The 23,027-nt window shown below is 47.5% G+C and overlaps 2 protein-coding genes across 4 annotated transcripts in view; both read left to right on the plus strand.

Annotated features, from left to right (window-relative positions):
• The window catches only part of RGS12 (regulator of G protein signaling 12), a 98,361-nt gene extending 90,548 nt beyond the window's left edge, over positions 1-7,813 (plus strand). For all 3 annotated transcript variants that reach the window (XM_068149636.1, XM_068149643.1, XM_068149641.1), the window contains one exon: positions 3,192-7,813. In XM_068149636.1, coding sequence (XP_068005737.1) covers positions 3,192-3,559 — 368 coding nt within the window. In that variant the 3' untranslated portion in view covers positions 3,560-7,813. The remainder of the gene's footprint in view (positions 1-3,191) is intronic.
• A 9,728-nt stretch (positions 7,814-17,541) lies between these two features.
• The window catches only part of HGFAC (HGF activator), a 45,584-nt gene continuing 40,098 nt past the window's right edge, over positions 17,542-23,027 (plus strand). The window contains exons 1-3 of the mRNA XM_068149644.1: positions 17,542-17,705; positions 19,536-19,590; positions 22,777-22,873. Of these exons, the coding sequence (XP_068005745.1) occupies positions 17,640-17,705; positions 19,536-19,590; positions 22,777-22,873 (218 nt within the window). The 5' untranslated portion in view covers positions 17,542-17,639. The remainder of the gene's footprint in view (positions 17,706-19,535; positions 19,591-22,776; positions 22,874-23,027) is intronic.

Below are 23,027 nucleotides of genomic sequence, written 5' to 3' on the forward strand. Positions count from 1 at the left end.
GTATCTCTTTGAAACCAACTTGAAAGGAGAATCAGAGATCTTCCTCCAAGGGCATAGAGCAGTGTGTTAAGCAGACCAAGAGTACATTTCACAGAATCACAGAATGCCAGGTTGGAAGGGACCCCAAGGACCACCTGGTGCAACCTTTCTAGGTGATGGTGCAGTTGAAATGAGCTGTCTCAGCACCCTGTCAAGCTGAGTCTTAAAACTGTCCAGTGGGGAGGGGACTCCACTGCTTCCCCTGGGAGATGTTTCCAATGTCCAACTGTTCTCATGGGGAAACATTTTCTTCTGGAGTCCAATTGGAATCTCCCCAGCAGTAACTTGTCCCCATCACCCCTTGTCTTTTCCATGTGGCTCCTTGTGAAAAGGGAGTCTCCATCCCACTACTTTTCATCTGCCTGGAACAGGAGGACCCAGAAATACAGGCTATAAATACTTGAGTAGGTTCACACTAAGATAAACACTTTAGAATAGCAGAGCAGCATTTTACACCACAGCCATGCAAACAGCACTTAAAAAGGAGGCTAATATTCAGCTGCAGTGGGAAGATGTAGACATGAGGTGTAATAGAGCCCCATTAAATGTTAGCTGTGATTCAGAAGGCTGGAGCTCTGCTGAGAAAGCTCTCTGCCTTCCCTCTGCTGTTGCTCAGCTGGTTTGTTTGGAGTTTGAGCTAATTCCCCTGGCTGTTAAAAAAAGGCAAGTAAATGGCAGTGATGTGGAATATCCACGTTAATGTGGAGCTGGAGCACTAGCAAGGCATTGCACTGCCTAGAATCTCAACTTATTTTCATCAAAGAGAAAGCTTTAACCCTTGAGAAGCCCCTGGAGTGATCTGATTGAAACAGTAGGAAATGGCCTTTTCCTTGGTTTTTTCCTTTTGATTTTATCATTTGCATTTTTTCCCCTCCTCCATATCAAAAACTTCCTGATTACAATGATTATAAATTGAAATTGGATTTTCTTGTACACATCACTTTGTGGAGCACAGGCAAAGGCTTTTAAAGCCAGCTGTGGGATTTAACCACACGGGTCTCATGGGATTTGTGTGGCTAAATGTGCTGGTCAGGCCTCAGTGTGTCCTGTGCTGGGGAGTCTGAACGTGTTGTGGTTGTGGCACGTTGGGTAAGATGGATACCAGCTGCTGTACGTGGGAAAAAGAAGTTCAGCATGAAATAGTTGAAGGTGTCCCTGCTCACTGCAGGGCTTGGAGCTTTAAAGGTCCCTCCCAACCCAACCCATTCATAGAATCATAGAATTGTTAGGGTTGGAAGGGACCTCAAGGATCATCTAGTTCCAACCCCCCTGCCATGGGCAGGGACACCCCACACTAGGTCAGGTTTCATTTTGTGAAACAGAAGCCCCTACCCAGGTCTGCCTCTGTGCCTTGAAAGTCTATTTATGTTTATTCATGTTTATTTTTTCAGTCAGTTGGTCTAACAACATTCCCTTTTTCAAGTCATAGAGGTGGGGAGACCTCAGCTCCAGAAATTATGTTAATAAACACGGTGTGAATCATGGAATGAGCTCAGCCTTCATCCTTCTCCTGTTGCCTGTAGAGACAGGCAAAGCAGCATTGATCAGGTATTGGAACAGGCTGCCCAGGCAAGTGGTGGAGTCACCATGCCTGGAGGTTTTCAAAACCCATGTGGATGTGGCACTTTGTGACATCATTTAATGGCCATGGTGGTGTTAGGTTACAGGTTGGTCTGGATGATCTTAGAGGTCTTTTCCAACCTTAATGACTCAATGATTCTATGACCACCTGCATTTGCTTTCACAAGTGCCTGCAGGTTGCAGTGTCCCACCTAAGGCACCAGGAGCTGTTGGGGAGCTCAGGGGTTTGTCATCTAGAGGTGACTTGGGATAGCAATGGCTGTGTATGAGTAGCTCTGGAGCATACCTAACAGTGGTGATTTCAGAAGCACTCTACCAAAAAGAAACTTGCATATGGTTATACAAACTGAGATGCAGCTCAGGCATTTCTGGAATGGTTAAAGCTCAACAGGTGTAAATGATTTCTGCTCTTGTCCTCTAAGTCCTAATGGGCCAGATCTGGGCCCCTCTGGTTAGGAAAGCTGTTGAGTTGCTGGAAGGTGTCCAGAGAAGGGCAACAAAGCTGGGGAGGGGTTTGGAGACACTGAGGGAGCTGGGGTTGTTTAGCCTGGAGAAGAGGAGGCTCAGGGGAGACCTTCTTGTTCTCTACAGCTACCTGAACTACTACAACTACCTGAGATTGTAGCCAGGTGGGGGTTGGTCTCTTCTCCCAGGCAACCTGTGACAGAACAAGAGGACACAGTCTCAAGCTGTGCCAGGGGAGGTTTAGGCTGGATATTAGGAAGAAATTCTTCATAGAGAGATTGCCCATTGGAATGTGCTGCCCAGGGAGGTGGTGGAATCACCATCACTGGGAGTGTTTAAAAAGAGACTTGGTGCCCTGGTTTAGTTGATTAGATGGTGTTGGGTGATAGTTTGGACTTGATGATCTCCAAGGTCTTTTCCAGCCTGGTTAATTCTGTATTCTATTCTGTAATGGCTCAGCTGCAGCTCAGGACAGTGAGCTGCAATTTGAAATCATCCTATTGTGGTCTGCTGGAGAGTTACTCCCTAGCCAAGTTAAAATGATATCTCAGCAGGGATCTGGTATTGGAGGCCAATTCAGGTTAAGGAATGTCTCTCATTCTGCCCCAGTGGAAGCTCCATGTTCTTCATCCCCTCTGGTGTGAGAGGTTTTGTTCTGGAGGTGCACAATCCACACCAAGGAGTGTGGTTTAGTGGAGGCTTTTTAAAAACCTCTGGAAAATGCTAAATTAAGACAGATGCATCTTAATAATTGACATTTATCTTTGAGACCTACTGCTTAGTTCCCTGCTTGGTACATCAGGGAGGTGGTGGAATCCCCACCCCTGGAGGTGGTCGACAAAGGATTGGATGTGGCACTTGGAACCATGGTTTAGTTGTCAGGAGGTGTTGGGTATTAGGTAATAGGTTGGACTTGATGATCTCTGAGGTCTTTTCCAACCTGGTTGATTCTATGATTCTAAGTCTCCTTGATGGACTGGAGGAATACCCCAGCTGACTTTTTACCATCAGGACCTCCGAGGAGGGTAAAATACTGCACATTACTAAAAGCAGAAGCTACATAACTCTCCTGTTTTGTGTTCTTTTGTTTCTAATTCTTCTGTTAGGTGTGAACCACAGGAAGAAAAAAGATTCACAAGGGACTTCAGGGAGCTCCTGTGAGCAGACCTCCTCTCACAGGTTGAAGAGCAGCAGAAGCTTTCATCACCCTGGCGTGAGAGAGACCCCCGGGCCGGAGCTCCCGGTGAACAGAATAATTGACGTGGATGGAGTCAAGCTGGAAGACCCTGGCACACACTGCTGTGAGGATTCCGAGGGCAACCTCAGCTTTGAAGGTTACATCTCTGAACTGAGGTCTTGCCAAGGAAGGATGAGGACTGGAGTTTATAGGACGTCAGACCTTCCGTCTCTGATTAATGTCAAGAGCGAGAGGAACAAGGGCACTGAGAATCAGTATAAAGCTACTTTTGTGTAAACCTCTGCTTTGCAGGGAGTTCTGGGATTTCTGCTTGGCACCAGCAGCAGCAGCAGAGAAACCTTGGAGGCATGTTTCTGCGAGTTAGAACTTGTCTTCAGTACCCAGCTGCTGTCAGTGAGCCTGCCAGGCTGTCTCTCTTGATAGGAGTTAGAACCTGTAGAATGAAAAAGTAGTATTTCAGCACAAGTGTTGGGCTCTTTGGTTCTGTTCTCCTGCTGTTGCTGTGTTGTTTTCCCTGGGATGATTCCACTGCACAGTGCAATTAAAATGATGATTTCCACCTCCACCCTTCTTGTCTTTAATAAAGGCAAACTCCTTTTAATTTCCCCAATCCAAACTTTTTATTTAAGGCAATTTCCCTCTAATCTTCTAATGGTTTGGGTATTTTCTTCCTGGCCTGCAGGATTCCCTGCGTGTCAGTAGAGTTTTGAAGTGGAAGTGAAATCAGTTACTGGTGTAAAAAGATGAGGATTAGTTTCTTAATAGCTTCCTATGTGTCTTTCAAGAGTTGGGAAGAGGTCCAGGCAGGATTCAGTCTTGTCTGCTGCATTGCCTGGGTGGATACATGCACTGAGACCATTGTTATACAAGCTGTAAGAAGGAAAAAAGAAGCTGTGACTTTCCTGTGCTGGGAAGAAGAGCTGCTCTTGTAGCCAACACTGGTGGCATCTCCATGCCAGAAATGTATCCACTAATTACAGAGTGGTGGAAGGCTTGTCCAGGTTCCTCCTCATTACTGCTGTCTTTTAGCTTTGAGCAAAGGTGGATTATTGCTCCTTCAATGAGTGGTTAAGTGTCTGTCCTTTTTCTTGTTGTTAGTTCTAGCCTTGGGTGGGGTTTTGAGAGAGGAAAGATGATGAAGACTACTGAACATGTTGCTTTTGCCACTCACTCCTTTTCCTCCTTGCCCATTTCTTCAGATGAGGTGATGAGTCTGGACATGCAGAAAGGTACATGAAGAAATGACAGCATTAGACCTCTGCTGGTGAAGGCTCTGGAGACCAGGTCTTGTGTGGAGCAGCTGAGGGAGCTGGGGTTGTTCAGCCTGGAGAAGAGAAGGCTCCAGGGAGACCTTAGAGCAGCCTTCCAGTACCTGAAGTGGGCTACAAGAAGGCTACAGAGGGACTGTTTCCAAAAGCCTGCAGTGATAGGGTGAGGGGCAATGGTCTGAAATTAGAGAAGATTTAGGTTGCATATTAGGAGGAGGCTTGATAGGGTGCTTGGTTGCATGGTTTAGTTGATTAGGTGGGCTGGATAATAGGTTGGACACGATGATCTTGAAGGTCTCTTCCAGCCTGATCTGTTCTGTTCTATTCTGGTCCTGTTCTGTTCTATTCTGTTCTATTAAGTTCTGCACCATGAGAGTGGTGGAACACTGCAGTAGGTTACCCAGGGAGGTAGTTGAAGCTCTATCCCTGGAGCTTTTCAAGGTCAGGCTTGACAAGGCTCTGAACAACCTATCTAGTGGAGGATGTCCCTGGGGACTGGAGGGGGGGTTGGACTGGATGACCTTTGGAGGTCTCTTCCAACCCAAACCATTCTCTGAATGTATAGGGGAAAATCTTGGCACAATGCCTGGAAATGCTGTAACCAAAAGGCCATGGCAAACATGGTTCCTCCCCATGCTGCACTGGTTTCCCAGCTATATTGATTAAAAAAATGGCTTCTTAGCTAGGGCTTGTAGAAATTCATTCCTTAGACCTGGAAATAATGAATACTACTAGCTCTCCTTGTCAGTGTCTAACAGAATACAAAAGCTAAACCTGCTGGAATCAGTTGCCACAGATGATGGAATTAATAAGAATGAATGTGGACATCCTGTCTCTGGCTGATGTTTTCCAAGATTTTACTAAGGATGCTGCCCAGTTTTAATTGCTGCATGACTTCCACATTATAATATGATTTTAAGTTGCCTCATTATGCTGTGACTTCCACTACTAATGAAATCTCCTTGCAATTAAAAAAGCAGCCCAGCTGAAGTGCTGCTTGATGGCTTCATCCTTTATCTTGCCAGCCAGTTCCTAAAGATGATCAGATTTTATGTGGCTTTATTTCTCCTTTACCTTACCCAGTTTCCCCCTGTTGGAAGTCAGCTTGTGCAGAGAATCATAGAATCAATAAGGTTGGAAAAGACCTCAAAAATCCTCAAGTCCAACCTGTCACCCAACACCTCATGGCTACTAAACCATGGCACCAAGTGCCACATCCAATCCTCTCTTGAACACCTCCAGGGACGGCGACTCCACCACCTCCCTGGGCAGCACATTCCAATGGTTAACAACTCTCTCTGGGAAGAACTCTCTCCTCACCTCGAGTCTAAACTTCCCATGGTGCAGCTTGAGACTGTAACTCTCTTGAGGGAGTTGCTCAAATGTCGTCTTAGTCCTGTGGTGATATTTCAAAGGGGACTTCAGTCTCCCCCATCATCTTACATGGAAAAGGGGAGACTCACTGACCTGTATCAGTGCTCAAACCTGAAACTGGAACAGCCAGTGAGTGAAAAAGTACTCAGCCTCAACACTGAGAAAACTTTGCAGCATTCATAGGGTCTTTAAGGCTGGAAAAGACCTCTAAGACCATTGAGTCCCACCATCAACCCAACACCACTGTGGCCACTAAGCCATGTTCCCAAGTGCCATGTCCACACATTTCTTGAACACCTCCAGACATGGTGACTCCAGCACCTCCTTGGGCAGCCTCTTCCAATCCCTGACCACTCTCTCAGTAATGTTTAGGTCGATGGTTGGACTCAAGGATCTTAAAGGTCTTTTCCAACAAAGACAATTCCCTGATTCTATAATCTGGACCTGAGAGCTCATTTGTAATGTTTGGAGGCAGAGCTGCAACCCTTGCTGCAGTTGCTTGTCAGCAGTGGTGCCGCTGCTCATCCCAGACCTTCCCAGCAGAGCACCAACGGTGAATGCTGCCGTTTAAACTGCTCTCTCCTAAGGTGGTGGGAGGTTGAGTGGGTGGGTGGTAGTGTGCTGTGGTGTCTGTGCTGCAAACACCCCGAGGCACCTTCTCACAGTTTCTCAGAGGTTTTGAACAGTTTCCAAGGGCTCAGTTAGTCAAAGGCCACAGCCCAACGGCAGGTCCTTGTCTAGAGGCGGGAGCATCCTAAACCGTTGCAGGTCCAACCTGCTGCTCCTACCTCTCAAGGACATCTCATTGTGTTGGGTTTAGAAACAGGGATATTTTCTGCATCAGCAGGCAGCTTTCCAAGCTCTGTGGGATCACAGCAAAGCCCTGTGACAACAGTGTTGGCTGTGGGTAGCGTGGGGGTTTGCCCTGCAGCAAAAACAAGTGGCACTTCCAAGGGCTGCTCCCTGCCTCTGCTCTGGGGACAGGATCCCAAGCTGAGCCTGGTAGGGTACTGAACCCTCATCCAGTGCCAATTAAAACAGGAAAAGCTTTCACTGAGCTTGTGGAAATATTCCCTTGCTGTAGACCAACTGTCACTTCTTGTTGGGTTAAGTTCTGGGGTTTTTCAGAAGACCTTTGCTGAGAATGAGGGGATGAGGAGTGCTGGATGAGGGGGGATCTCACTGCTCTCTGTAGCTCCCTGAAAGGAGGCTGCAGTGAGGTGGGGGTTGGTCTCCTCTCCCTAGTATCAGGTGATAGAATGAGAGCAAATGGCCTGAAATTGGGCCAGGGGAAGTTGGAGATCAGGGAAAAATTCTTTATTGAAAGAGTATTCATGCATTGGAACAGGCTGCCCAGGGAGGTGGTGGAGTCACCATCCCTCGAGGTGTTCAAGAAATGTGTGGACAAGGGAGCTGGGGACATAATTTAGTGGCCATGGTGGTGTTATGTTGATGGTTGGACTCAGTGTTCTTAGAGGCCTTTGCCAACCTTAACAATTCTGTGGTTCTATGGAGAGGTGTCTGCAAGTCTTGCCTGCACTGCTCAGTGTTAGCAGATGCAGCGTGTTGCACATGAACCATTATGCTCTCTGAAGGGTCTGGGTGGAAGAGAAGGAATGGGACTTATATATGTATTTTTTTTTCCATCCCAAGTGCTCATTCTGTTGTAGAGTCTAAAATGTCATTGTCCAGAATTTGATCCATGTTCTTGTTTTCTTTGTGGCTCTGTCTTTCAATGTCTCTGTAATGACTTTCTAATATGGAAATGCACAGTGGATTTCTCTCTCCCCCCAAAGCAGGGAGAAATCCTGTATGGCACTCAAATGTTTATAGAATCTGAGGTGTGTGGAGCTCATGTAACATGTTAATTGTGTAAGTAAATAATTTATACTGCAACTGACAGTGATTCATTGATTTCTAATTTCAGTGAAGGGAAAATGACATCCTGGTAGGTATTAGAAGGGGTGTGGTTAGTAGGTTGAGAGAGGTTTTTCTCCCTCTGTACTTTGCCCTAGTGAGGCCACATCTGGAATATCGTGGCCAGTTCTGGGCCTCTCAGTTCAAGAAGGACCTTGAGGAACTGCTTGAAAGAGTCCAGAACAGAGCCACAAAGATGCTGAAGGTGGTGGAACATCTTCCTGCTGAGGACAGGCTGAAGGAGCTGGGGCTCTTGAGCTTGGAGCAGAGGAGCCTGAGGGATGACCTCATTCATGTTGATAAAGATATGCAGGACACTGTTGGGAGGATGGAGCCAGGCTCTGCTCAGTGATGTCCAATGATAAGACAAGGGGCAATGGGTGCAAGCTGGAGCAGAGGAGATTCCATGGGAACAGAAGGAAAAACATTGTGAGGGCGTCACTGTGAGGGTGTGTGGAGTCTCCTTCTCTGAAGACATTCAAAACCCACCTGAATGCATTCCTGGGTCTGTCAGGGGGATTGGACTGGAAGATCTTTTGAGGTCCCTTCCAGTCCCTAACATTCTGTGATGCTGTGATTCTCTGACAAGATGTGAAAAAGGTTGTTTTATTTCCACCCCCCAGTTATTGTGAGACCTGCTGCCATTTGGACATCCCAGCTCAATAGCAGTATGAGATAATGTGAACCTCTTCTGCTTTTGATTAGATTTTGCAGAGATGTCTTCCTAAACCTAGCTCACATCAAGACATCCCTTTGAAAGAGGATTGTTAAGAATTCCTGCCTAATATTTATATACCTTAAAAATAACTCATCCTCTGGAATTTAATAATAGTGGGGTAGGTTTTTAGCCTTTAATTAATTCCTTTTGCTCTATGCCTGCAACACAAAGGGGCTGCTAAAGCTGAGGTGGGGCTGTAGCTGAATGCTTTCCAGGTACAGTGTAATGCTCCTCTGGTTTCCCTTGTGCACAGTTCTGGTGGCACTCCTGCAAGAGAGAACATGGGGGCTTTCTTGATGATCTGAGTCCTTCCTGGAAAGATGAAACCATGTAGGTTTCCTCTCTAATGAAGAGAGGCTGGGAGATCCAGAGCTGTTCAGCCTTGGAAAGGAGCAGACAGAAGAGAACTTTTCAGTGATCACCAAGGTTGGAAGAGACCACAAAGATCATCAAGTCCAACCTGTCACCCAAGACCTCATGACTAAACCATGGCACCAAGTGCCACATCCAGTCCCCTCTTGAACACCTTCAGGGATGGTGACTCCACCACCTCCCTGGGCAGCACATCCCAATGGCTAACAACTCTCTCAGGGAAGAACTTTTGCCTCACCTTGAGCCTAAACTTCCCCTGGTGCAGCTTGAGACTCTGTTCTCTTGTTCTGGTGTTGGAGGGAGGTTATAGCCAGGAGGGGGCTGGTCTCTTCTCCCAGGCAAGCAGCACCAGAACAAGAGGACACAGTCTCAAGTTGTGCCAGGGGAAGTTTAGTCTGGAGGTGAGGAGAAAGTTCTTCCCAGAGAGAGTTGTTAGCCATTGGAATGTGCTGCCCAGGGAGGTGATGGAGTCACCATCCCTGGAGGTGTTCAAGAGGAGATTGGATGTGGCACTTGGTGCCGTGGTTTAGTAGTCGTGAGGTGTTGGGTGACAGGTTGGACTTGATGATCTTTGAAGTAATTTCCAACCTTATTGATTCTATGATCTCTGGAGGTGCCTTCCAGCCCCTACCACTCTGTGATTCTGTGGTAAGGGGAAAATACCCTTTAATTACTATCCTCCCTCATTTATACACTTTCATCCTTTCTAGTAACCATTTTCCAGGATTTTTGTGCCCAACAATGCCATGAACTCAAGTACCTTCAATATCTACATTAACTTCAGCTTCTTCTATGCTTTAAAATCTCCAAAGTTGGTTCTACAGCCAGGGTGAAGCAATGCCTTGCTGAGATCAGCTCTCAATGCAAAGCAGTTAGCTGAAACTTGTTTGCCACCAGGAGATAATCAGTGATGGTAGGCACAGATCTTTGATCTTGTCCTTGCTCAAGTAGGCATTGAGTAAAATGTGCATGTGTGTGTTAGAAAATCCAGAGCAATGTGTGCTGCAACTTAACTCCCTGGCTTGAGGGTGAAGGCACAAACAGGCAGATGTTCATCTTTCTGGTGGAAGGTGCTGGATGGCTCAGCATGCTCCATTGATCCTGGATCTTCTCAGGCTCTTGGGGAATGCTGGTTCTTCCACTGCATCTTGCCTGTTCGTTTTATGCTCTTGTGGCAAAGGGGCAGGTACAGAGGTGTGAGATTTTGCTGCCATTCACTGCAATGACATCAACCTGAACCAGGAAAGGACCTGCTCTGTGGTGCCATCAGATGTAATCGTCTAGACAAGTGTGCAGTTAAAAGTCTTGGGAGAAAGAAAGTCCAGTTTAAGTTAAAATGGACTTAACACAGCTGATAGGAAAACTTGCTGATTTCTCTTTCAGGAGAACCCAGTTAGGATGGTCTTGCCTGACTTTAGGTGCCTGCTCCAAAGCTGGGTTTGTATCCAAACACAGGTGTTACTCTTTCTGTCAGAGATATCATTGATATTGTCTATGGAGATACTGAATTATTTGTTTAATACAGCCCATAGAATTCTTTCAGTTGGGGAAAAACCTCGAAGATCATCAATCAAGTCCAACACCACCATGGCCACTAAACCATGTTCCCAAGTGCCATGTCCACACATGCCTTGAACACCTCCAGACATGGTGACTCCAGCACCTCCCTGGGCAGCCTGTTCCAATGCCTGACCACTCTTGCAGTCCATGGATGTAAGGAAGGGTTTGTTTCATCCTTGAGTTGCTACACACTTTTGGACACGTGTCTCATACCTTGAACTTAGCTCTCCTATATTTCTAGGTCTCTGATGCTTATAGAGGGAGCCTTGATCCCTGCCTCAGCTGTACATACATATGCAGGAGGTCCCTGAAGTTAGGTGGGGTGACTCTGATCTGCCAGTTTCTCCTGATGTGTGAACAATGTAAGTCAGTGACAGCTCAGATCGTTTCTGCAGCAATTACACAGAGCAGCAATTACATTTCTGAGCAATTACAAGGAGGGGCACTGGAGCTACAGGGAAACAAGGGGGAAAAGAGAGAGAAGGAAACAGGGCAGGGCTGCTGGCCATGCTGTGGAGTCTTCAGCCTCAGCCTGTTCCTGAGGCCAGCTGGGAGGTTGTGAGAGGGACACAAATCACTTCTGAAGTCAGGAGTTGTGCAACTGGGAGATGGCTGCTCACCAGGAGGTTCTTCCTGGCATATCTCTGCCTACTTTACTTTTGGGAGTGCAGGAAAAGGGGCCTTTTGGTTGTTTTCAGGGATGGAAACTTGGATTTGATGAAAAAAATGTGCAGCCATCTCCAATAGAATGAGCCCACAAACAGGTGAGAGCAGAGGGAGGTGACAGAGAAGTGGAGACCATAGTAAGGGCCTTTCATGTGCAGTGAGAGGGGAGCTCTGCTTAGGAACATCCATGTCCCTCCCTCCAGAAGGTAAGCTTACCTCTCTCTCTCTACCCATTATCAGCTCTCCCAAACACACCCCAGGCCATGGGACCAATGTCCAAGGGTCCTGCTCCTGTGTAGGAACAAGAGGTTGGTGTCAAGGAGACTGAAGAGAGAAGCTGGAGGTGTCTCTTAGAGGACTGCCAACAAATGTGTGGTGCAAAAACCCAGGGGAAAGCCTGGGCAAGCACTACACTGGAGTAACAGATGGAGAGCACAGATTGATAAATCCAAGGTGAGCATCCTGATGGGGATACTGCAAAATCTAGTGTCCAGGCAACATTGGTGGCCCTGGGCAGCTGCTGCAGTGACACTGAGTGAGAGGAACCCTCCAGCACAGGGTGCAGGGTGCAGAGGGCACCTCACCCTGTGGCTGATCAGTGGGTGTCAGCTGGGTTTCAGGTGTATGAGTTACATCCAAAGCAGAAGTCAATGTTGGAGAAGACACCTGCTTTCCATACACATATGTATATAAATATGGGAAATACCTACCTCTACCCATACTCTGATTTTCATCCAGGGTGTTTTTAGGGCTGCAGGCAGAGCAATGAGAGCACTGTGGGTGAACGCTGCTCTGCACCCTACCTTAGGGTCATAGGAAATGACCCCAAAGCAGAGGCAGGCTGTGGGGCTGGTGTCCTCTCCGTGGGGCTGTCCCTTCCCTGCTAGTGCTCTTTCCCACTTGGGAAGGGAAGACTTCTTCAGCTGCAGGAGTGGAGCCACCTTCCTCACATCCTGACTTCTAGCCCATTTTAAAGTAAGGATGCCACGGGGGCGTCTGATATGCTAATGAGGAAAGTGGGTGGAAGGAGCAGGAATTTGAGCACAGCTAAAAATGTACAAGCCTAACAATTGCAAATCAGCCTGTGCTGAAGTTACCTAAAGGGGTTGGCATCGCTGGAAGGTGGGTGCCTCTACACCTCTTCTTGTCAGTTTTCGGTGAGTACATGGCTAAAAAAGAATCCTACGCCTCTGTACAGGGGCCTGCTGCTGCAGCCAGGGTTATCAGCACAGGTTCCCAGCAAAGTCCTGGAGAATGCAGCTGAATACTTTCCACTCTTACTCATGCAGTAGGAGGAACAGTCTCTTCGTGCAAACACACCCTCGGCGGGCTGCAGGTATAGTGTCTTAGAACTGTAGAGTGGTGGGGGCTTGGAAGGGACCTCTGGAGATCATTGAGTCCAGCCCCCACCCCTGCCAAAGCAGGATCACCCAGGGCAGGTTGCACAGGATGGTGTCCATGCAGGGTTTGAAAGTCTCCAGAGAAGGAGATGCCACAACCTCTTTGGGCAGCCATCTGCTCCATCACCCTCAAAGTAAAGAACTTTCACCTTAGGTTCAAGTGAAACCTCCTGTGTTCTGGTTTGTACCCACTGGCCCTTGTCCTATCACTGGGCACCACTGAGAAGAGCCCAGCTCTGTCCTCAAGGGTCCTGTGCTTGCTCCTGTGGGACACAGATGATGAGCTCTGGGCCAGGGAAGGCACATTGAGACAACAACCCTCTGACCAGGGAGGGATGCCCAAGCTTTGATACTTCTAGTTGAAGGTGCAGACCCTGTGTTGAGGGAGGCTCTAGAAGACACTAGTGAAGAGTAAGACCAGAGAGGCCATGCCTCTTGGTGATGAGGGAGTGAGATGAAATGAGTAACACAATAGATCTGGGAACAGTTTCAGTCCCTGGAGAGAAGAGAAAGGAAATTGGTGCAGAACTCCCCAGAGCTGTGAGCTGGTGAGGGAAGCCAGGAGAGCTGCTGGAGGTGCTGGAGGAGCGTGGGAGGTGAGAGGAGTGAGGAGGAGGAAACATTTGGGTGCAGGCGTTTCTTTCTGTCCCAGCATTATCTGCTAAGCTCAGCAGTGCCAAATCTGTGTTTGCTGGATCCCAGCTGCCCAGCAACCAGCCTTTTGCAGCTGGGCTTTTACCACCAGCCTTGCTGCCTCCAAGAGAGAGGAGGGCGGTTTGGAGACGGCTTGGTTTGCTCTGTTACAGCTCAGGAGAGGTTGTGCACAGCTTGGGGACTGCAGAAATTAACAGCAGAAGCTGAAGCAGAGAGTCAGGGACTCCAATCCTCTCTGAAAACTAATTCCCAGAGAGCGGAGGGGGTGACATCAATCTAAACCTCCCTTGGCACAACTTAAACCCATTTCCTCTCATCCTATTGCTGGTTACTTGGGAGAAGAGACCAACACCAGCCTCACTCCATCCTCCTTTCAGGTTGTAGAGAGCAGTAAGATCTCCCTCTATTCTTCTCTTCTCCCCATCTAAACCACCCCAGCACCCTCAGCTGCTCCTTGTATGACTTCAGGGGGCTAGAGATGATAGAGGGCTGGGCCACCTCTCTTATGAGGATAGGCTGAAAGACTTGGGGCTGGAGAAGGCTCTGGGATCTTAGAGCTGCGTTTCAAGACACAAAGGGGACCTACAAGAAGGCTGGGGACAGACTGTTTAGAAGAGTTTGCAGGGCTAGTGGTTTGAAACTAGAGGAAGGGTAGGTTTAGGTTAGCTAGAAGGAGGAAGTTCCTCACAATGAGAATGGCAAAATACTGGAACAAGCTGCCCAGAGAGGTAGTTGGGGCTCCCTCCCTGGAGACATTCAAGGTCAGGCTTGATAGGGCTCTGAGCAACCTGATCTAGCTGGAGGTCTCCCTGCTGATGGCAGGAGGTTTGGAGAAGATGGCTTTTGAGGGACCCTTCCAACCTTGATGCAATCTGTGATTCTGTGAAATAAGGTGAAAATGGAGAACAGATGAACTTGCAGTCAGGGGACAACCCTCCCTGCTGCCTACTTGGGAGCTGCTCCAGAGCAGTGAACACAAAGGGATGCAGGTCTGCTTAAACTTGTCTTTTCCACTTATGTCTAGGGAGAGGAAGAAATAAAAAGGCAGTTTTATTCGTTAATATTGGTGGCTGACTCAGTCAATTCACTTTTTGGTGGTGCTTAGTGACTTAGGATGGTCGTTAATGTTGTTTCATTGCTACAAAGTCATTCAGAACCTGGGCTTTTAGCAACTATTGTTGAATTTAAAGACATGAAAACCCATTGCAATGTGGGAAGTGAGGAAAAGGCAGATGTGTGAGGCAGCATTATCAGCATGTGCTGTACCCCCCTGCAGCAAGGACTTCTGTCTCTTTCTGCTCATTTAGTGTTTATTTGCCTTCTCATTTTCCCAAGCTGAGGTCCCTATTAAGGGGGGAGAATGCTGAAACTGAAGGATTTCAGCCTTTGCTACAGCAGGATTACAGCCTGCCAATGCAATAAAAAGTTCCTAGTCTTAATTTGAAAACTTTCATTGTCTTCAGCAGGAGCAGAATCTGGCTCTAAACACGTTTGGATGATGTGCACTCCACAGGAAGTGTTCAATATTCTGTGCAGCAAAGGTAGGAACCAGAACATGGAATTCTCTTAGGAAAGCAGACCAGAGGCCAGCTGTGCTTTCCCTGGTGGGATCAGCTGGCAATGCTGTCCTAGCAGCTGAAGTGGCCCCTGGTGTTGGTGTTTCTTCCCTCAGTTGAAGAAGGACATTGAGACACTTGAATGTGTCCAGAGAAGAGCAACGAGACTGGGGAGAGGTCTTGAGCACAGCCCTATGAGGAGAGGCTGAGGGAGCTGGGGTTGTTTAGCCTGGAGAAGAGGAGGCTGAGGGGAGACCTTATTGCTCTCTACAACTACCTGAAGGGAGGTTGTAGCCAGGTGGGGCTTGGTCTCTTCTTCCAAGCAACCAGCACCAGAACAAGAGGGGACAGTCTCAAGCTGTGCCAGGGGAGGTTTAGACTGGATGTTAGGAAGAAATTCTTCATAGAGAGAGTGATTGCCCATTGGAACAGGCTGCCCAGGGAGGTGGTGGAGTCACCACCACTGGAGGTGTTTAGGAGGAGACTGGATGGGGTGCTTGGTGCTGTGGTTTAGTTGATTAGATGGTGTTGGGTTGGATGTAATAATCTTGAAGGTCTTGTCTCTTCTGTTCTATTCTATTCCATTCCATTCCATTCTATCCTTCCCAGACAGGTCAGAGTGTACATCCTATTTCCATGTTTGAAATGAGTAAAAAGAGAACAGATCTACTCCACAAGGCTGTTCTGAAACTTTATTTGCCTCGAATCTTCAGGCAACAAAACCAAATAATGAATAGAGGCAAATAATTCCTTTCTGGTTGTTTGCTTGCTGCTGGAATTTGGAAAGAAAACTCCAAGTTTGCCTGGTTCTTGGTGTTCCAGCCCTCACTGGCAGTAGGGAAGCTGTGTCCATAAATGTATATATTCATAATTGCACTAACCTCTCTACAACCACCTGAAAGGAGGTTGGAGTGAGGTGGGGGTTGGTCTCTTCTCCTTAGTGTCAACTGATAGAACAAAAGGAAAAGGACTCAACTTGCACCAGGGGAGGCTGAGGTTGGACATTAGGAAAAATTTTGTTACTGCACCAGTGGTCAGGGATTGGAACAGGCTGCCCAGGGAGGTGGTGGAGTCACTATGCCTGGAGGTATTCAAAATACCTGCAGACATGACACTGTGGGACATGATTCAGAGGGCATAGTGGTGTTGGGTTGATGGTTGGGCAGGATAACCTGAAAGATCTTTTCCAGCTGAAACAATTCTGTGATTCTATACCAAGAGCTGTTGCTGTGATGACAGACAGCAGTGTGATGGCACAGGCAGTGGAAATATCCAACATTATAAACCATCAAGGCAAAAGAGTGCTGGGGCAGCTCCACTGCAGCACTGCTGGGCTATATTGGCACGGTCACAGAATCACCAAGGTTGGAAAAGACCTCAAAGATCATCAAGTCCAACCTGTCACCACAGACCTCATGACTAAACCACGGCACCAAATGCCACGTCCAGTCCCCTCTGGAACACCTCCAGGGACAGTGACTCCACCACCTCCCTGGGCAGCACATTCCAATGGTGAACAACTCTCTCTGTGAAGAACATTCTCCTCACCTCCAGCCTAAACTTTCCCTGGCACAGCTTGAGACTGTGTCCCCTTGTTCTGGTGCTGGTTGCCTGGGAGAGGAGACCAACCTCTTCCTGGCTACAACCTCCCTTCAGGTAGTTGTAGACAGCAATAAGGTCTCCCCTGAGCCTCCTCTTCTCCAGGCTAAACAATCCCAGCTCCCTCAGCCTCTCCTTGTAGGGCTGTGCTCAAAGCTTCTCCCCAGCCTCGTTGCCCTTCTCTGGACACATTCAAGAGTCTCAATGTCCTTCTTAAACTGAGGGGGCCAGAACTGGACACAGGACTCAAGGTGTGGTCTTGCTGGGTTAAAAAAAAAAGAAAGAAAGAATTCAAAATCACATCCCTTCCATGGCTGTGCTGGTGACACTTCAAAGGGTAAAGCACATGCGAAGCCAGGACTATGGTGTTCTTTCTGTTGCTGCGGCTCTGGGGATTTTGGTTGTGAAAGAGGTGTGGCCCCTGATTGACAGGACAGGGCTGGCACAGACACAGTTGCACCAGCCAAAGCTGCGGATTTTGGTTGTGGGGCAAGGTGGGGCTGAAACAGACTCCACTGGTGAAATCTCAGTTTTGGCAATACCCTCTGTGTGCCTCTGAGAAATGCTTCTGCAGCACAGCCGTCTCAGCCAGGCGCCCAGAAGACAGACATGGCTTTGCTCAGGTGGCTGCAGAAAGCAGCTTTTTAGTCCCCTAAATGCTTTATCAGAGAAATGTCTATTTTCTTTCTCTTTTAATTTTCCCAGTCTCTTGCTGAAAGGTTGTAAGCCTGCTGCTGTAAGTCCCAGCTGGGCAGGTAACCAGCTGTTAATGAGTAATCCTTGTGTCTGATATCAGCATTGATCTGGGTCCTGTTTTGCAATGCCCTGTCATCTCCTGAGTGGGCTTGCTTGGAGCTCCTGGTTGTTTGTTATACCATGCTTTTAATTAGCTCCTGAAGGGAGAGAGATGGGAAACAGCTGGATGGTGAATCGTTTCTGATTACAAGCAACATTGGTTGGGCTCCTCTGCAGGTGTTCTTAAATGCTGGCTGAGTAGAGCAGTGTTCTTCTCGCAGGGTCAGCCACTTGGTAAACTCTTCACTCTCTGTGGTTTAGGGAGAGTATCTGGCTCCATGGCATTCCCATCTACCCACAAAGACATTAATGATTAACAGTGATAAAAGCTCTGCTTACTTAGAAGACTAAAATCCCCTAAAGTCAAGTAAATCCCAGTCCCTTGCGAAAGCTTGGTTCTGATTCACCCTCCTGCTTCAGCCCAGCCCTGGAAGTTTTCCCTCTGCCAGGCAAAACCTTCATGAGAGGAGAGCAAAGATGAAAGTCTGTGTTCCTTTCACTGTTGTCTTGGCTCTGGCTCTGAGCAGTGACTGTGCAAGGCTGGTAAGTCTGATTCTTCTGTTTTGGAGTGGTGGATCACCTACGTGCTGGCTGGCAGGCCTGTGTTGCCTTGGGGCTGGATGAGTGTAGTCACCAACAGACCAAAAGGAAGAGACCTTCAAATGAAAAACAAAAGAGATTTGCTAGATGAAGGCTCACAGCAGTGCTGACTAAGCAGGCTGTAGGCTGGCTGGTCCCATACATATCTGCATTTAAAGCAACTGTTTGCATCCATGCCTTGCTAGGGAGGATGAACAGGAGGGGAGGAAGTGCCACCGAATATTAAATGCACTGAAAATGCACCTCAGAAATGTGCTGGCACAAGCAGGTACCTGCAGCAGCATGGAGGGGAAGTGCTACCCCACCAGGCTTTACCACTGCTGCCTGGAAGCTGAGCGTGCCAGCCTAGGTAACCACCTCCTTTGCAGACCTCTCCCTGTTTCCATACCATGCCCTTTAGTGTTTTCACCATGTGCTGTGGTGGCAGGAACCACAGGCTAACAGCACAGCTAATAGTCTGGGTCTCCAGCTCTGTGGCTTTCTGATTAGCCTCCTTTCACTAGCTGAGTTAAAACTAGCTTAGATGTATTTAAACGATGCTCTGATCCTAGCTGCCCCAGCGATATGCAGAAGTATCTCCTGAGATACTGCAGATGGGAGCAGGAGGAATATTTATGGTGATTAAGAAGAGATCAGCCCTGGCTGAAGCTGTTGGAGGTTTCTCAGTGCTGGCAGAGTCAGTGCAAGGTGCAAAAGTTTTCTTGGATGGGGCTGGGCTCTTTTCACTGGTGCCCAGTGATAGGACAAGGGCCAGTGGGTACAAACTTAAGGATAAACTTCTTTACTTTGAAGATGATAGAGAATTGGCCCAGGCTACCCAGAGAGGTTGTGGAGTCTCCTCTAGAGACTTTCACACCTGTGTGGACATGATCCTGTGCCACATGCTCTAGGTGATCCTTCTTTAGCAGTGGACTTGGACTCGGGGGATCTCCAGAGGTCCCTTCCAACCCTCACCACTTTGTGATTCCTGAGAACTGCTCAAGCCCTCCCTATATATCTTACCAACAGCTTTGTCTCACCCCTTACTTGTCATGGCCCTTAACCAGTTCTGGGTTCCTGCTGTGCTGCTTCTGTGAGATTTTTACTTCCCTGGAGCTCAGCTGTCAACACCTTTGGTGGTAGCAGAGCTTTATGTGTTTTACCATTTTTCTTCTTATTGTTGTTTCCTGTGCCTTAAAATCAGCCCAGCCTAGTGAATGGCAAACCCCCAAGAGGTTGTGGTTTCTACCTAATGCCCTTGGGGGTTACAGCTACAGGACAGGAAAAGTCAGAGGCTGGAATGCTATTTGTAGCTGGGACCTGGCCCTAGAGTGCTTCTTTATTTAGAATAAACCAAACCAAGCTGGAAGAGACCTTCAAGATCATCGTGTCCAACCCATCAACCAATCCAACCCACCCAAACAGCTAACCCATGGCACCAAGTACCCCATCAAGTCTCCTCCTGAACACCTCCAATGCTTCCTGCAGAGAAAAAGAGGGGCTGTGTCCTTTGGCAATAGAAAGATATCATGAAGTAGAGCATTGGCCTTTTGTTTTGTCTTGTTTTGGGGTGTGCTCTGCTAGATTTTCCTGGGTTTAGCAGAGACCTTTCATGAGGCAGTGTTAATCCACCCTCCCTCCCTGGACCGTGCCCCAGAGATCCTTGCAGAAGCCCTGGGAGAAAGGCAGCTGCAGGGGACCCTGGAAAGCACATTTGCCTCTGTAGGATGGTTCCCAGAGTGAAGTTGTGTTTCCAATCCACGTTTATTTATTGATTTATTTTTCTCTTTGTAGCACTACAAATCTGGGGCAGGAAGAGGCTCAAAACATGAGTTCACTCGCCCACAAGGTACAAAGTCAAACCCAGCAGGTTTCATGACAGTAAGACTCATCTGCCTGTCTGTATCCATGCTGTGCAAGTCCACAGTAAGCCTGTCTTTGTTTCAACATGAAAAAGGATTATGGAGAGCTTATGCCAATATTAATTTCAGCACAGAGAGGGGGGAGATTTGGGATTAGTTCAGGAATCTCTGGTGATTTTCCTTCAGGTGTGGATTAATGGGAAGGTGCTGCTGGGATGTTAGTCTCAGCTGGCGTGGCTTATGGTCACTCATGACATGGTAGGGCTGGAGGTGTGCAGCTCCCTTTGTTTCACTCAGCGCTGCATCTGTGTTGTAGTGTGGTGCTTTAACCCACCCACATCAACAAAAGCTTGGCTGAGTTCAGTCAGAGAAGCGAATGAAGCTGTATTTTACAAGCACTAATGGAATGTAATGAATATATATCAGATGTACAGTATTTACAACATTATACAAGAATTTACAATAGGAAAAAAACCCCCACAGAATCACCAAGATTGGAAGAGACCTCAAAGATCATCAAGTCCAACCTGTCACCACAGAACCCATGACTAAACCATGGCACCAAGAGCCACGTCCAATCCCCTCTTGAACAACTCCAGTGATGGCAACTCCACCACCTCCCTGGGCAGCACATTCCAATGGCAAACAACTCTCTCAGGGAAGAACTTTTGCCTCACCTCCAGCCTAAACTTCCCCTGGCACAGCTTGAGACTGTGTCCTCTTGTCCTGGTGCTGGTTGCCTAGGAGAAGAGACCAACCCCCTCCTGGCTACAACCTCCCTTCAGGTAGTTGTAGACAGCAATAAGGTCTGCCCTGAGCCTCGTCTTCTCCAGGCTAAACAATCCCAGCTCCCTCAGCCTCTCCTTGTAGGGCTTGTGCTCAAGAGGTTTCAACCTCACCTCTCCCCCAGCCTCTCTCCCATCCCTTTTTCCTCTGCTAATTGGAAGAAAAGAGAAAAGGAAGGAAATATTAAGGGAATTTCAGTTAGCTCAAAGCTTTGTTAAGAAGTTAGTTTTGCTTATCTCATTTGCTGATAAGCAGCCTCTTTCTGTCCAGGAGAAAGACAGAAGATGGAGTGGCTTAGAGAAAGGAGTGTGAGAGATATTTGCTATGGTACATCTCACATCTGACTAATGAAATTCCTTAAGAATTAATCTTTGTTTTCTATTTTACACCTGACTGTTCAGCTGGAGAATTTTGCAGCTATCTTTCTCTTAAAGGCACAGCCTAAACTGCCACAATCTGCACCTGCAACTTTAAAGTATATAAGCTCCTGCTATGTATAGGTTCAATTTCTGCCACGGCCCTCGATCCCTCTGTGGGAGAGCATTTGAGCACCACACAATCAGCTGGATTGCTGTTCTTTTTGAGGTCACCTAAGCAAAGAGATACATTGGCTGTGTGTGGGTGCTGCAGCCTTCCATTTGTTAAAGCTCTTACTGTCCTTTGCTGTTGATGCCAAGGATTCCATGAACTGGGCCATTAGGGGTGCCTTATCGCTTAGAACAGTCTTCAACGGACTTTGGGATGTGATACATCCTCTGAATGGATGAGTGGTCAAGCTTTGGAACAGGTTGCCCAGGGAAGGGGTGGAGTGACAACCCCTGGAGGTGTTAAAACAAAATGTGGACATGGCATTTTGGGACATGGTTTAGTGGCCATGGTGTTGGGTTGATGGTTGCACTCTGTCATCTTGGAGGTCTTTTACAAGTGAAATTATTCTATGAGTCTGAAGTGACCATGAGCCTATTTTCACAACTGCCCTAGCTGCTTAAAAGGGAGATATCAGACAGAGAAGGTAAATGTCTGAACATTTGCTTAATTAGCTCAGAAAATGAGAATCAGGCTTGAAAAAGGGATAGCAGGGTCTGCAAGTAGCTATCTCACAGGTAAGAGGATACTTAGGACAGGTAGAGTGACCACAATTCCAACTTGTTAGGAACAGATGGGACCACAGGGACAGCTTATTCTTTTCCATAATGCTGATAACTGGCCTCAGCAGCTCTTTGAGACGATGAGTCTGGGAGTGGGAGGGTTAACAGACATCCCAAGGGTGTGCAGGAGCCCCAGCTGTCCTGGAAGGGGTAAGCTCAGGATGAGGAGCAGTCACACATTGTCACTGAGAAGTGGACATGGGCTGTGCTGCCAGCTTGGTTGTATGCCCCATTTCTCTTCCAGGCAGCAGTTGGCTTCCTAGTCACGCTCCTGGTTCTCCAAAGTGATTGCCTTTAGTTTAATGGTTAACTGAGCTCTGACAGTTTTTCATTGCCTTTTTTGGTCTTCATTTGCCCTCATTCTCAAGACTCATCATGAAGGATACTTTTTTTTTCTGTCAGACTCTCACCACCCTTCCTTAGACTCCCATCCCTGATGGGGTGAACATAGAACTTGCCCTTTTCTGACACCAGACCCATCAGGTTCTCCCCACCTGGATGGAATCTGCTTCTCCCAAAGGGAAGGTGCTATGCTCAAAATGATCTTTTATCTCTCCCAACCCTTAAAACCTTCTTCCTCCTGGACTGTTTCTATTTCAGTTGGTACTGTCTGGTGCCTTAATTGTTCTAAACAGATGTTATGTGATATGGAGCCTGAAAGGATACTACTTCAGAAATCAATTTAATATGCTCTTGCAATACTCCATAATTAGAAATGATAATTGCAATTAATGAAGATAATTGGCATTTGCTGTCCCAGAAACTGCAATGCATTTCTGAAATGGTCTGTGATCTTTATGCTACTGCAGAGCCCATTCATCTTTGTTGATTCTGTCATGATGTAGGATTTGCAGCCTCTTCTCACACACTAGAAGTTGCAGAGACACAGGGTCCAAAATACAGCTGAAGATGATGTTGGGAAGATATTTGGACACTAGGGAAAAGTTTATTAATATGAGGGTGGTGGAACATAGCAACAGGTTGTCCAGGGAGGTGGTGGAGGTCCCATCTCTGGAGACATTTGAGGTCAGGCTCAACAAGGTCCTGAGCAACCTGCTCTGGTTGGGGATGTCCCTTCTCACCGCAGGGGGGTTGGACTAGATGACATTTAAAGGCCCTTCCCCAGTGGATTATATGCTCCTATATCTGCCTTGATAATTTCAAATAGTAGGCTGTAGCACAAGTATCTGCAGGCTGGTGCTTGGCTGCATGATGAGACTTCATTTTCTTCTGTTTCAGTGTTTACAGAGGATGGGCATTTATGCAAATTTCCTTTCCGGTACGGCGGAAGGTTTTATCACTCCTGTTTATCAAACCACCATTCCCGAAAGAAATGGTAAGTTGACATGGCTCATAAATGGAAGCAGCATAAGGCCACCTCCTTAGTGCTTTCACCTTCCCCTTAGAGTAATTCGCTGGGGCTTGCTCATGCGCATGGAGAGCCACGCAGTTGTCCTGCTGAGGGTCACGGCTCTGAGCTCAGCTCGGGC

Source organism: Melanerpes formicivorus, unplaced genomic scaffold (genome assembly GCF_026170545.1).
Source record: "Melanerpes formicivorus ecotype bairdi unplaced genomic scaffold, bMelFor1.0.p_v2 SCAF_18, whole genome shotgun sequence".
NCBI lineage: Eukaryota > Metazoa > Chordata > Aves > Piciformes > Picidae > Melanerpes > Melanerpes formicivorus.